This window comes from Toxorhynchites rutilus, chromosome 2 (genome assembly GCF_029784135.1).
Source record: "Toxorhynchites rutilus septentrionalis strain SRP chromosome 2, ASM2978413v1, whole genome shotgun sequence".
NCBI classification, from domain to species: Eukaryota; Metazoa; Arthropoda; class Insecta; order Diptera; family Culicidae; genus Toxorhynchites; species Toxorhynchites rutilus.
In genome coordinates, this window is record NC_073745.1 from 336846329 (window position 1) to 336860281 (window position 13953).

The 13953-nt window shown below is 38.9% G+C and overlaps 1 protein-coding gene across 10 annotated transcripts in view; it reads left to right on the forward strand.

Annotated features, from left to right (window-relative positions):
• LOC129764465 (prominin-like protein) overlaps positions 1–13953 on the forward strand; it is a 142711-nt gene that overhangs the window by 106113 nt on the left and 22645 nt on the right. For 9 of the 10 annotated variants that reach the window (XM_055763563.1, XM_055763562.1, XM_055763568.1 and 6 more), the window contains 10 exons: positions 5513–5786; positions 5909–6261; positions 6342–6466; positions 6726–6749; positions 7068–7513; positions 12598–12889; positions 12951–13154; positions 13222–13365; positions 13428–13766; positions 13821–13942. In XM_055763563.1, coding sequence (XP_055619538.1) covers positions 5513–5786; positions 5909–6261; positions 6342–6466; positions 6726–6749; positions 7068–7513; positions 12598–12889; positions 12951–13154; positions 13222–13365; positions 13428–13766; positions 13821–13942 — 2323 coding nt within the window. The remainder of the gene's footprint in view (positions 1–5512; positions 5787–5908; positions 6262–6341; positions 6467–6725; positions 6750–7067; positions 7514–12597; positions 12890–12950; positions 13155–13221; positions 13366–13427; positions 13767–13820; positions 13943–13953) is intronic. The other variant, XM_055763567.1, reaches the window with a different exon arrangement.

The following is a 13953-nucleotide window of genomic DNA, read 5'->3' on the forward strand; positions in this document are numbered from 1 at the left end:
CTTGGTTCACTCCACCAATGTTCATAACCGAGTGATAATGATAGAAAGATGGTGATTAGTCATTTGATGGTACGTATCACGATAGGAGATGCCTAAGTGGAATGAGATATGATGAAAGCCGCGCTCTGTGGCCCTGGACGAGATGGCTCCTGTGTTATGTATGGATGAAATAAAGAAAAAAACTCATCAATGTAATATAAGATAATTATCATTATTGAACACAATTATCAAGTTTTCTCACCAGAAAAAAAGTGTTGTTTTATTATAGAGAAAATATATTTGGAATGGAAATGGCATTTTCGCTTTAAACCCAACGGAACACGATGCTACATGCCTCAATGTGAATTTCAATTGGACAATAATATCGGTCATTGAAATGAAATTTCACGAAGCAACCAACATAAAAGTTCCAAATTAAAGTTTATTTATAATCTGTCACACATAGGTTCTATTCAGTTCATTGAAATATCATTCTTCAATTAATCCATCGGAAGATTCTTATTAGAACGAACATAAAAAAACACTCATTCATCGCTCCCTACTAATTCGCCAGCAAGTATGCAATCAGCAATGCCCACGCTAGTTACAATAAGCACTATCCATTTGTGCGCGTCGTTAGTTAAACTATCGACCACGAAGGTATTTACATGCTGATTTCCCCCAGACACCTTGGATTTGAAATCTCTGTTAGGGAATACATGTCGGTGGAATCAAAAGCCCCCCTACTTTCATGTATTCCGATGCATGCCGATTTCCCCCAGGCAGCTTGGTTTTGATGTCTCTGTTAGGGAATACACTTCGGTGGGAGCAAAAGTTCCCTCTACTTTGATGTGCCGATTTCTCCGTATATTCAATTTCGACCAATCAGAACGAGGTATTTCCGTTTGAATTTTTTTTGATTGTTTGTTAGTTAGTTTCATATGATATATTATTTTATCAATTGTGATGGATTGTTATGCAGTGCTCAGATCGATTGATGCAATTATCTCGTAAATCCATCAGGAAATAACTGACCGATAATTGTAAGTACATGAGCCGCCGCATGTGTCGTCAATTTCGACCAATCAGAAGTGGGTATTTACGTTAGGATAGGGGTTGAGATTTTCTAATTATTCGTTAGTTAGTTCAATGACATATATTATTCGACTCAATGTAAAAAATTGTTATGGAGTGCCGAAATTGATTAACGCAAATATCTCATCAATCCATCATGGAATGACTGAGCAATAAGCGTTTGAAATTGGACAATTTTCACGATGTTCTCGATTTTCGATTTTCAATTTGTACCCCAATATGTTCCCGAAAGACGTAATCCTACGTCAGAAACCGTGTTTCTTTTAAGAGCCGGCTTGTTGGTAAAGAACCGTGGATCGTACGCTCGCTCTTACAAACCGTGGCCTGCGGCGGTACGGAAGAAATATATGTTTCCCATGCTGCTTTTTAAGCGGTTTTATTTAGCTGTTTGTATGTTTGTTTGAAAATTTTGGCGGATTACATATTTACTTACATAACATGGCGAGTTGTGTATTTTTTTCAAAACCCCATAAATATGGGTATCTAATGAAAGGGCTTGACTAGTAGAGCACAGTTATTTATGATAAATCCAACTCCAACATGGCCAATTACTTTTTTCATGGAACTCCCACATATGAGTATAGAATGAAATGGTTTGACTAATATAATACAGTTAATCATGAAAACATTCCATTCGAAACATTCTAAAAATGTTTGGGATTTAAAACGGGGAGAAAACTGTCGTTATCGAAAACTGCTATACTCTTCCGAATGATAATTCGACATGATCAACATTATATGGATCAAGAAAAATCAGTTCTAGTGATTAGAAAAAAGCTCTGTAATGAATTGATTTCGGACCCGGGTAAAGTAATCGCTAGATCTCAATTCAGACGAATTAGTAGCCTAACCAATACTGCTAGATCCTCGCTTCAAGCAGAAACGTTTTGGAGATAACAGAAAATATAACTATGCACACCAGTCGTTGATAAGGACGCTAAAAATGACATCCATAGCAGGGCCCGAAATCTTCGAAGGTGAAAAATGAGGATCGACTCTACTCTCAGCAGCTTCGCTTCGACTAGAACTGCTTCGGCAGTCACCGCCAACTGCCGGCTTGACTAGAAAATGAATTGACTAGCGTTGACTAGCGAGGATGACTGGTGAACTAGTCTAGTCAGTGGTTATATTAACTGACTCGACTAATGAATACAAATCTACCTCTTCATTCAACTGACTTCAATCCACACTTCCATTTCTCCCTGATACTAATTCATACCTGCGTACGCAATCTTATTTTTACGTCCATATGAAGAGGAACGAAAACATGATTTCTGATGCAGAAAGGAAGCTACCCCCTCAATGGACAGTTTATTGTCTACTCATCGTGAACTCAAACCAACGAACTTAGACATTTATCAAGTATGCTATAAAGACCCTCACGTTAGTATTAGTAAGTATTAGGTGTGCAAAATAGCGCACACACACTGCACGTTATTTTATACGTGTAAGTAATTTTCGTGTACGATACAAAAGAATCTAGCTCACCTGTAGCGTATGTCAAACCTCGTTGAGCTCAAACATCGATGCATGTACATGTACATAGGAACGAATTCATTTTGGGGGAAGTCAATTCAAAATGCGATGAGGACAATTTGACTGGGAAGAATGAAATGATATGCTCGAGCCGGTAGAGGGAGATAGCGACTAAACGCCCGACTGACTGTTCAGTCGTTTTGGCGGAAAAACTGCGTAAAGAAGCCAAAAGTCATTACTAACTGACTATGGATATAGTCAGTCAGTTAGTCAGCAGACTATCCTCAGTTGACTACGACTATGCAGAGCCCTGATCCATAGAATACATGCCTACGAAACTACCATAAATCGTTAGTGATGAAGCGCGGTCATCTGTATGGGAGAAGTTTGATGCATTGGTTAGGAATCTTCGGGATCCAAAAGCTGGTGGAACCACATTTGCTGAGAATAAGTGACTCTTTGCTTTGGTGGAATGGAAGGAAATCTACCTCTCCGTGGCTCGACCATTTTTTTTTTGAAAATATTTTGTATTTCAGCGACTTCAGTACCATGTGAGCGATTTTTCCCGAAAGCAGGATCAGTTTGCAGCGAAAGATGTAGTAGACTTTCATCAGATAACATTGAATAGATAATGTTTATAAATTTAAAAAAGTAAAGAAGATTATTGTGATGGAAACATATCAAGAAAACCTTCAGTAAAGTAATATTTTTACTGTTCTCTGCACTGATTATTGTTTTAAACCTTATTTTTTACGTCTTCCATTCTTTACACATCCGTTCTTGTAAAGAGCCGTCGAGCCGCTCAAGTGAGCCGGCTCTTTTCATTGAGCGCATGGCTCTGAGCCGCTCACTGAAATGAACTGTTTTGCCCATCTCTAATGTCTGTAATGTCTGTAATGCAATGTAATGTTTGTCTGCACTGACGAAAGAAAGTTCAGTTTGGATGGTCTTGATGGTTTCAACGGGTACTGGCGTGATTTACGGAAGAAGGAACAGTATTTTTCAACCTGGAATTTTGTGTGGAAACTCTTACATGGTTTGGGCGGGATTCTGTGCAACCGGGAAGCTCAAGATAGCTTTCACATCATTCAGGGATTACATACATGTTCTCGAATCCTATCTTTTTGCGTGGATATCGTCACAAAAAATCACATTCCAGCAAAACAGCAAACTGTACATAACAGCAAGGAAAGTAAGCAATAGATTAAGGATCAAAAACTTAATTTTTTGGACTGGCCGGCTCGCTCTGCAGACTTGAATCCTGTTGAAAATCTTAGGGCAGATCCTTGTACGCAGATCTACACTGAGGGAAAGCGGTACACCACGATTGAAGAGCGCAAGGTCGCAATTTTGAAAACATGGGAAAATATTGAGAAATCCGTTCAGCAGAATTTGATAAATAGTATTCCAACACGAGTTTTCCGGCTTATTAGTCGAAATGGCAAGGTTGACAATTATTGACATGTAAATCAGTCGATCGTTTTGAATTTTTCATTGATAATACTTATGAATTTTGAAGTGGTTTTATAGAAACTGGACAGCTAAAATTATCATATTTAAGCACGATAAATAAACAAACACCTCTTTTGAACGAAATTGACGTTAAATAAACTTTATTCTAAGCATTCAATAATTCAACATTCAACAAACAAAATTATAACTGTTTGTGTTGCAACGAAATAGAATCAGGGTGGTCTTATAGAAGTTGGACAGAGTGTAAATCATGAATCTGCTGCTGATTCTACAAAACCATATTGCGGTTTGTTCGAGTTGTCGTTTCATAGACTGAATAGAACACCTGCAAATTGTATAGATTTTTCACAAAAAAAAACATGGCTTAGTTCGAGAATCGTCGTACCTTCCGTCCATTTTAGAGTGGATATAATCGTAGAATGAAAATACTCAGAGGTTTCGTACAGTGTCGAGGAAAACTCGAATGAATCCATCCAGCATTACGTTTAACAACTGCAGCTGTGTCCATTCACTGGTAAATGGGATTTTGTGGACGTATTTGGGCTTGCGAAATTCAACGCGTACAGGAATTGAGATCGCACGACTACTTGATATGCCGTATATTTTGAGAAAGGGATCAAAAGAAAGTTGCTGTTGTTTTCGAATTCCACAAGATTATTTAAAAAAAAGAAAAACGATGAAACACATTGATTTAGTGGATATGCTAATAAACCAAACTGTCGAGTGTATAGAATCCACATTCACGTTCCATTGCCAGAACACCGTTGCATTTCGAAAAAAAAGTCACTGTCTGGTGCACGTTATCATTGGCCCTTTTTTTCAAAAATGATACCGACCAGAACGTAACATGGCCAAGCTGCAGACGATGGACGGTTTGGAAGACAACCTTCCACTTTATCACTGATAAATGGAATATCAACTTAGTCAAGAACTGAACTGAACTTCCGCTGAGTCAGCCGAGGTATTCATATGCGTAAATTATATTCAAATACAAAACGTAAATAAATATATTTCGAATCATTTCGAAGTATCAATTAATACCATTAGTTTGAGATTTATTAAAGTTCTATACCTCGAAAAACAAACTATATGAACATGATCAGCCATCAGTCATACTACCAAAAATGTGACAAGTGAGATTGTTTTTGGTGGATCGGAATAAAGCCGTAAGTTACCGTTAGCAATAGCTACCGATTATTTTTCTGTGAAGGTTTACCAACGTTGGGACACGATCCAACAAACTGTGGATTAGTTCAAGAAACATTAACTTTTTTTGTTTCACAAGTTTGTGTTTGATCAATCGAATACCACAGTGTGAATACGGTACAGGAAGTGAGCAGTAAGCGCCGATCTCAACAAATTAGTCACTTCAATCAATTGTCGTTCTTCCAATCCATGACCCATGTAATTTTTATTGTTCACAACTTCAAGATCGTAATGCAAATTTAAATATGTTCAATTCATAACTGATCATCACCTATCTTTCCAGGTTACCTCTTAGTGAGGGAAGGGGACATCCAGCTGGGGCCAAACGTTCGGGAGAACAACTGGGGTCCACTGTTGCGTCAATACTGGGCCGTCCTCCTGGTGACGGTGATCTGCGTGCTGTTGATAGTGCTGATGCCAATTATCGGACTGTGTTTATGCTGCTGCCGGTGCTTCGGTGGGTGCGGTGGTCGTACGCAACCATTTGATAAGAAACACGATACCTGTCGGCGGGTCCTTATGGGTTTGCTGCTAACGTGTGCCACTTCTTCACTTGTGTAAGTAGGTGTAGTGCATTATTGGGCGCTAGCGCAATCAACACGTGATATTTTCATATTCTTCCTCCGAGAAAGAGTTATACGGTTTCACAACCTGCTGTCATTGCTTTGCTTTCCCACAGGTTTGGAGTGGTCGTCGCATATGCCACCAACAGCTATATGCAGCACGGGGTGGAGAACATTACCGTCTCGGCGCGACACGGTGTAGACGATACACGTGAATTTTTGAGAACGACCTCGCGACAAATTTCTCAGCTCCTTGACACTAACTACCAGGAATTGAACAGCCAACTCAGGAGGACACTGAACGATGCCTCGGACATCATCATCCAGCGGTTGGAGGAGGAATCGAAGGCGGAAAAGCTCAACACCCTGAACGATTTTGTCGAGCAACTTCCGCTCATCAAGGAGAACCTTGATCGGATGTCCAATCTCACTCGTGAGCTGCGGGTCAATGCCTCCCAGCTGAATGATGGTCAGTGGAGTACTTTGTTAGTTGGAGTTGGGGCCGTTTCTGACTTTCGCTTTCTCTGTTTCTTTCGAACGGTATAATAGGATTACGGGGCGTGAAGCGGGAACTTCTGGCTTCGTTGACGAAATGTGGAACCCAGGAGTGTTTGAATGTGATGGAGGATTACAAAATAGGACGCCTCGATACCAACGGAATCGATTACAATGCGGTGAGTTGCACGTTGCTCAATTGGGGTTTAATTGATTTCAGGAAACGGAACGCGTGAATCATCGAAACATCTATGTCATTCGAATATCATATAACACTTGTTCTCTTATCTTCCATTTCATGCTGCGCGAAATCCTTGACCCCAATCGAATCCAAATTTTATCCTGTCGCTTTGTGTGTCCTCGCTCTAATCCTCCAACAAACATAACACAAAAACCCACAAAAAAAAACAAACAACCGATACTCTTACCACCATACAGATACAAGATAGATACTTCCCACGGGTAGGTCCTATTCTTCATTGTAAGGAGTGTGTTCTTGTTTTCTATCGCCCGTTGCTTTTTCCTTGTGTTTAAATCAGCCACTGTTCTGAAAGGTTTTTTTTCTTCATCTTTTCTGTTGCTTTGTGCTGGCTCCCCCCATAAAATACGTGTGTGAATTTTCAGTGTCACTCTTTTACTGTTCTCGAATATTTTCTGTTCCATTCTGTGAAGTTAGTTCTGATGAAGGTTTGTGGTATTTTTTTGATTATTTAATCCCCTTATAATCTGATGCTGTTTGAAAGCAGGAATGTATTTTCTGATGCGAATTTTCGCTTACAGCTTCCGGATTTGAGCGAAATCACGAACAACGTCCAGGAGCTGGTCTCCGGTAATATCGCTCAGGCCGTGCAGAAGGGAGTCCGCGAGTTGGAGAGTCTGAAGCAAACGCTGAAGCGTACGGTGCGGGAGAGTATTCCCCTGGTGACGGCAGCGGCCGATTCCACCGGACAGGCCATCAAGTCCGCCTCCGATGAGCTGACATCGAAGCTCAACAGCGTGTCGAATGTGGTGGGGAACAACAGCTACAGACATCTGGACACGGCGGACGATTACATTGTGCGGTACAGCATCTATCGGTACTATGTTGGGCTGGGAGTAAGCTCGGCGCTTCTGCTGATACTGATGTGTCTTGTGTTTGGTTTGCTTTGCGGAATCTGTGGCAAGAGGCCGGACGGTTATGGCGACGATTGCTGCAATAAGGGGGCCGGTGGACGATTTTTGATGTTGTGAGTATAGCTTTTTATTATAACTGCTGTTTGACATTCTGTCAAATATATACAGGAAATTTGTAATTCTAAATCTACTCGCTGATTTTTTTTTCAAGTTGGTACTATTTGTCAGTGGTATGAATGTAAGTATTGCGTGTGATGTGTGTGTGTGTTTGGTCAAAATTATTGTGTAAAATTTTGTGCTGCAAACAAATTTTCTTGTTTCGAAACGTTGAAAATGTTGTAGAATACATTTGGTGACTCAACTATGTCGAAAACACGAGTGTATAAATGGTATAAGACATTCAAAAACGATCAAGAAGAGATGAACGAACGAACAGTTAAAGAGGTGGATGGTCTTCATTGGTGTGACAAAGCTCTGTCACGGTCGCCATATAACACACGGGTTAATTGAAAGTAATCAGTAGTGATGTGCCAAGAACATTTTTATCGTTACATGGCGACCGTGACATGACGATAATGCCACATGAACAAAATAATCGAAAGGCTTCTCCGGTCATTATGATAAACCCAGCCGGGTGCTAGGATCGTTAGCAAAATCTCAAGCAGAACTGTCAGTGGGATGCACAATTCATGTGAAAACAAAGGGAAAATATCAGTGGGATACTCGATATGTTGGCTCCTGTCAGTTCAATAGGGGTTCTATAAAGACGTCACCCGGGTGGATAAAACCTACAGAGTTCAAGCCGGCTGGACTGCCATAGAAATGAAGCATACATTTCTGCATAATTCAATGATGGTATGACACCCCTCCCTCCTATGGAATAGAGAGGGGTCCCATAAAAATATTACACATATTTCAACTAAAAATATTCCAACCAAACATGACAATTGAAAATTTTCGGAAAACTCTGAAAAAGAGAAAGTTCGAAAAATTAAATTCCCATGTGTTCTACGCACGATGAAACGCACTCCTATATCATCTCCTATCTATACCAATAAAGTATCGCCGAATGTGTTGATAAGAGCAGAACTCGAAGAAGGAATTGTTCGATTTAGGACTGGCTTTATTCTGTCATATTTTCTGTATAAAACATTTATTCCATGAAACGGAGAAACATGTTAGTTGCAAGTGTTTGAAAAATCTAGAACGATAATTGTGTCTGAAAATAATCCGATATTTCAATGATGAGTTTTGTTAGAAATACCAGGAATTTTATAGTAAAAGTAAAATTCAAAGGATCGATTAGAAGATCAATCAATGAACAGTTCCGCGATTGAACTCTTGAACTTGCTCATAGTAAGAAAAGTGAATGTTTGAAGGTATTGATAACAAAAAACAAATTTTGGGCGGGACGAAGTTTTCCGGGTCAGCTAGTGAAATATAGATATCGCACTGTATGGTGCAATTTTGTTCGGTGAGGGCACCGCGTTGATTTGCATGCCATCTGGTGAGGTGTGCATCTGTATTTCTGCATCACTGCATCATCATATTTAAATTTGTTCTCAGGTGTAAGTTCAAAATTTCTAAAACGTGAGCGTTACATTTGGGGAGTGATAGGGATATCGATCCACGCAAGATGGAAAGTTTACAAATGAGATAAGGTTTCTAAAGATTATTTTTCTACGTCCGTAACATGTTTTTCGTATCATATATTCAATGGATAGTTACATTTGGATGATGTTGAGCAAGGTAGCACCATTTTTTTTAACAAATTATATTTTTCTGTCACCTTTGTTAAATCGAGCAATAAACAACAACCGAAAACAACATAACGAACAATATAGCAGAGGAAAGCAACCCCAGCAAACATAAAATCGTATAACCTTTGCAGATGTTAGGTTGCATACAAATTCGTATCAAATTACAATCGTATAAAATATCAATCAAAGGATCATGTGTATTTGGAATCGTAAAAAAAGCAAAAAGACGATTTTATTTATGACTGATGGTTCAAGTCGTATATCGGTATAACAATCATCCTAATATCGCGATGTGCGGTATTATATACAAACATTATATTAATTTTATGTAACATTGTCTAGTCAAATCGCATATCAATGCAGGAAGTATAGTTTATCGGTATATACGGCTTTAAATACGCATATAATAAGACATATTCGTATATCGCGTCTGCTTTTGCATGTATATGCTAGTTATACGCATCATATATCACCAAATGTGGCTTGAATGTATGTATATCGCTTCCAATTATGGCACTTTATACGATTTAATGTTTGCTGGTACATTACAGAATAACAGTAACATCAAGCATTGACGCAATTCTAAATATACAGGCATCGGCATACAAAAGAACAAAATCAGGAGTGAATACTTCCCGTCATGAGCAGACAAATAAAGATCGTATGAATCCTACTATTCATAAGTAAGAACAATCAGTTGATTTGATCAAAACAAATTAGTCGGCGTGTCGTTGAACTGTCCGAACACACCCGGATACACAGTATTTAGCTGTTACGGAGAAATATTACACTCAATTTGGACTACAAATAAAAGTGATATTTTAACAATAGCTTGAGCTTGGGTAGACTGTACATTTCGTAATTGCTCTCCGTGATTGATCTAAACCAACGAAAGTATACAAAGTGCACACTGAATGACGCTTGGGTCTAGTAAATCATTCTCATTGTGCAAGTTTCGATGATTCGAGCTTTCAATAATCAAGAACGATGCCGACCACGTTCTTACAGTCACCAGGGGAAGGGAAGAAATGTTAGTATGATATTCGCCACCCGAAGGTCAGAAGGGTCGCCTTTATAGCGTGGTTCCCTAGCGTTTATTAAGGAAGGGAGAGTTGTCAGTGGGGAGAGGTAAGAATCAGGATTCACTGTGGTGAGTGATGTGATTAGGAGTTTATCCATTACTTTCTTTGCATAATAACCATGAATAACAGCTATTACAATGATTGCGTGATTCATTGATTGCTATTGAAGGTTACAATTTAACCATTGACCGTAAAAGGCATCATGGTGGAGTTTGCGTATTTTTTAAAAAAGGATTAATCTGCAAAGTACTTAGTAAGTCTAATAATGTTACACTAGATGGACATCTGTACATGACTGAGTTTTTGTTACTTGAATTTGTTAGTGGTAATGATCGTTTTCTTCTTGGTATTTATTTTACTATTTCAAAATTTTGACTCATTCAAATTGATGTACAAATCTTCTTTTATGATCGGCGATTTCAACACTAATTTGCTGGTTAAGAGTGGAAAAGCTCGAAGATTTAGAACTGCGCTTTCAACATGGTCGTTTTGTAATGTAAATTTTGAACCAACTTTTTTCCATCAGAACGTATGCTCGTTACTTGATCTCCTTTTAACCGACAGTCCTGATTTAGTTTTGAAATTTAATCAAGTATCAATGCCTGGAATTTCCCAGATTGAGCTGATTTTCTGTTCACCTAATTTGTGTGTGAATCATGCTGCTGATGATTTACGGATGGAGGCTAGTTTTTAACATAACAGTTCTGAATTCGTACCACCTACGATACTGCGCAACTTGCTCAATGCTAATGCTAATGAATCATGCTGCTGATGAGTTCTGCTATCGTGATTATAACAACTGTGATCTTAGTGCACTTGAACAATGTTTTCGGAATGCTAGTTGGAATTCATTTTACTGTTCAAATAATCCTGATTCTCTGATTGAAATATTGAATGAAAATCTTTTAATTTGTCATGATTTTTGTGTTCCTGTAAAGTTGTACAAGCGTAAAAAATTCAACCCATGGTTCAATTTGGAAATTGAAAAGGCGATAGTGGATAGGGACATTGTATACAGAAGTTGGAAAAGGAGCAAATCTCTGTTCGATTAAGCACATTACAAGAGGCTAAGAAATAGAGTAGTATCAAAGATTAAAATAGCTAAACAGAACTATGATAAATATAATTTTTCTTCTAATTTAAGTTGGATATCGCATAAAATTTCCGGTGTGCCTAAACAGTTGAATTTAGTTACCAAATATTTCGAGGTCAAAGTCAAACTCAAGTTTTTCAAAGCGTTAGTTTTTCCTCATTTTATGTATGGTGACTGCCACCAATGCCACTCAACAATCAATGAACAGACTAAAAGTACCTTTGAACTGTTGCATAAGGTATGTTTTCTATATTTCTAGAACGGGAAGTGTTTCGCCCTTACAAAAACAATTATTGGGAGGCCCATTCAACCAATTCTATAAGTACCGAGTTTGTTCTTTCTTGTTTCGTTTGATAACGACTAAAGTTCCTAATTACCTATTTTCAAAGTTGATTCCATTCCGTAATACACGAATAAATCACTTTTAAATTCCATTTCATTCATCGCACTTATATAATCAGTCGTTGTTCTCTAGAGGCATAGTATATTTGAATCGTTTTCGCCTGAATAGTATTAATTAGCTTGTGGTCACGCGTATTCTAGAGCTTGTCACTCCAGAGTACATTTAAGGCGTGTTATTCGGCATAGAAATCTCAACCAAGTATTACTAATAAAAATGACGCAAGTAATGCTACGTTGAGAAGGCAAAAGTTCCACTGGAACGATAGAGCCATCCAAGAAGAAGAAGCTTGTTGTAATTGAGAAACGAATATGATGTAATTTAAGTCATGAATAAGCTTTCACATATTCTTCAAAGTAGACCAAATTGTAACATTAAAAGAGGCAATTGAGACATGATTTATTCATACAATAAATAAATATTACAATCATCCACCTTAGGTGCTTTGGACCCTCTACTCTGGTTCTCAATTGTTTCAGGTTCTTTTTCGAACATGCTACTATAGAGATCCGTCATTCGCAGGCAGAGTTCTAAAAGTGATATCTTAACAACAGAGCAAATCTACCGACATCACTGATGATTAACGGGAAGAAAATATAACAAGTTCTTCTCGTGTTATTTTTTTTTCCTATTTCCGAAACTCAAATAGACGCTTCCTGAATACAGCTATGTGTTTCGATGACTGGATTGTTTGTTGGAAAAAGTGTATTGCTTCAAAAGGGACATATTTTTAAGACGACAATTGAAATTTAAATGATAAAAAAACGTTTTCTTTAAAAACGCAAATTTCCGTATATATTTGACAGAATTTACAAATAAAATCTGGAGTAAAGCCTAATCAAAAATTAATTCTTTCCCACAGTGGCGTTGCCATAATCTTCCTCACATTCTCCGTCATCCTCGCCTTCACACTGGTTTCATTCCTGGCGGGAAGCATTGTACGGCGGGGAGTCTGCGATTCACTCAGGCATCCTAAGGACAGCCAAGTGATTCATTTCGTCGACACATTCTTCAACATCAACGAGCACTATCAACGCATTCACACCCAAAGCACCCGCTCGAAGGGTAAACTCCAAGGTCCAAACCGCCAAATGGATCCAATCCGGATTGCGGAAGTGATAGAGTCGTGTAGTGGCAATAATTCAATCTATGAGGTTGAATCGCGTAAGATCATAGGAAAAATGTCGTTTCTAACGTCTAACTTTTCGCCAACAGGTTCTGAAATTGTCCAATTTCTACGACATTCAAGAGATTCGCCAGTTCCCTGAGGATTACGGCATCATTCGGGAACTGAATGCCCTTAAAGAGAAGATTCAAATTGACGAAGTACAGATTTTGAGCCCTGAGGCTGAACGCGACATTGAAGAGTTGAAGAATTCTCGATTAAACGATTTCGAGGCGTACAAGTTTGTGGACAATGTAAGCTATTGCGAATGAAGTAGTTGGAAATGGTTATTAAATACACATTTTTTTTATTTTTTCACAGCTTACCCAGAATATTACGCAAAACAACCTCAACGACATCGCCAATAGATTGCGCGAAGTGGCCGATAAGGTTCCCACGGGGAAAGAAATGAACGACATCAAAGTCAATCTGAAAAATCAGGCCCTACATTTGTCATCGTATCAGGTATTTAAATAATCATGAACCAATCGGACCGGTTAATTCATTTACTCTCACCATATGTATAGGTTAACCTCGTTGAACCAATGCTTCGCTACACCACGGAGCTGGTCAACCTCTCCGTAACGCTAGACACCAGTTTGAAGTTCGGAAAGGATTCGTTCGCGCTTGCGATTGACGATTTCCTCACTCACATTCAGGAAGCTGAGCGGTATATCAATGAAAATGGTCAACAGTTTGTGGAAGCGGTGACACACGAATTGACCAATGGAATTCTCGATCAGATTCATTCCTATCTGAACTTGGTGATCGTGTCGACCAGTAAGGAAATCGGTCGCTGTGGTCCTTTGGCGAACGTTTACGCCTCAATGACGGTTGCCACCTGCAACAGAATTGTGGATCCATTCGTAAGACCTCCCCAAATTTCCAATAACCCAAAGTCAAATACATTTATTTTGTAGAACGGATTCTGGGCCGGAGTCGGATGGTGCTTGCTCATCTTCCTGCCAATCATCGTGCTGTGCGTGAAGCTTTCCTCGCTCTATCAGAAATCGGATCCCTACCCGGGACCGCTAGTCGAATCGTAAGTGAACC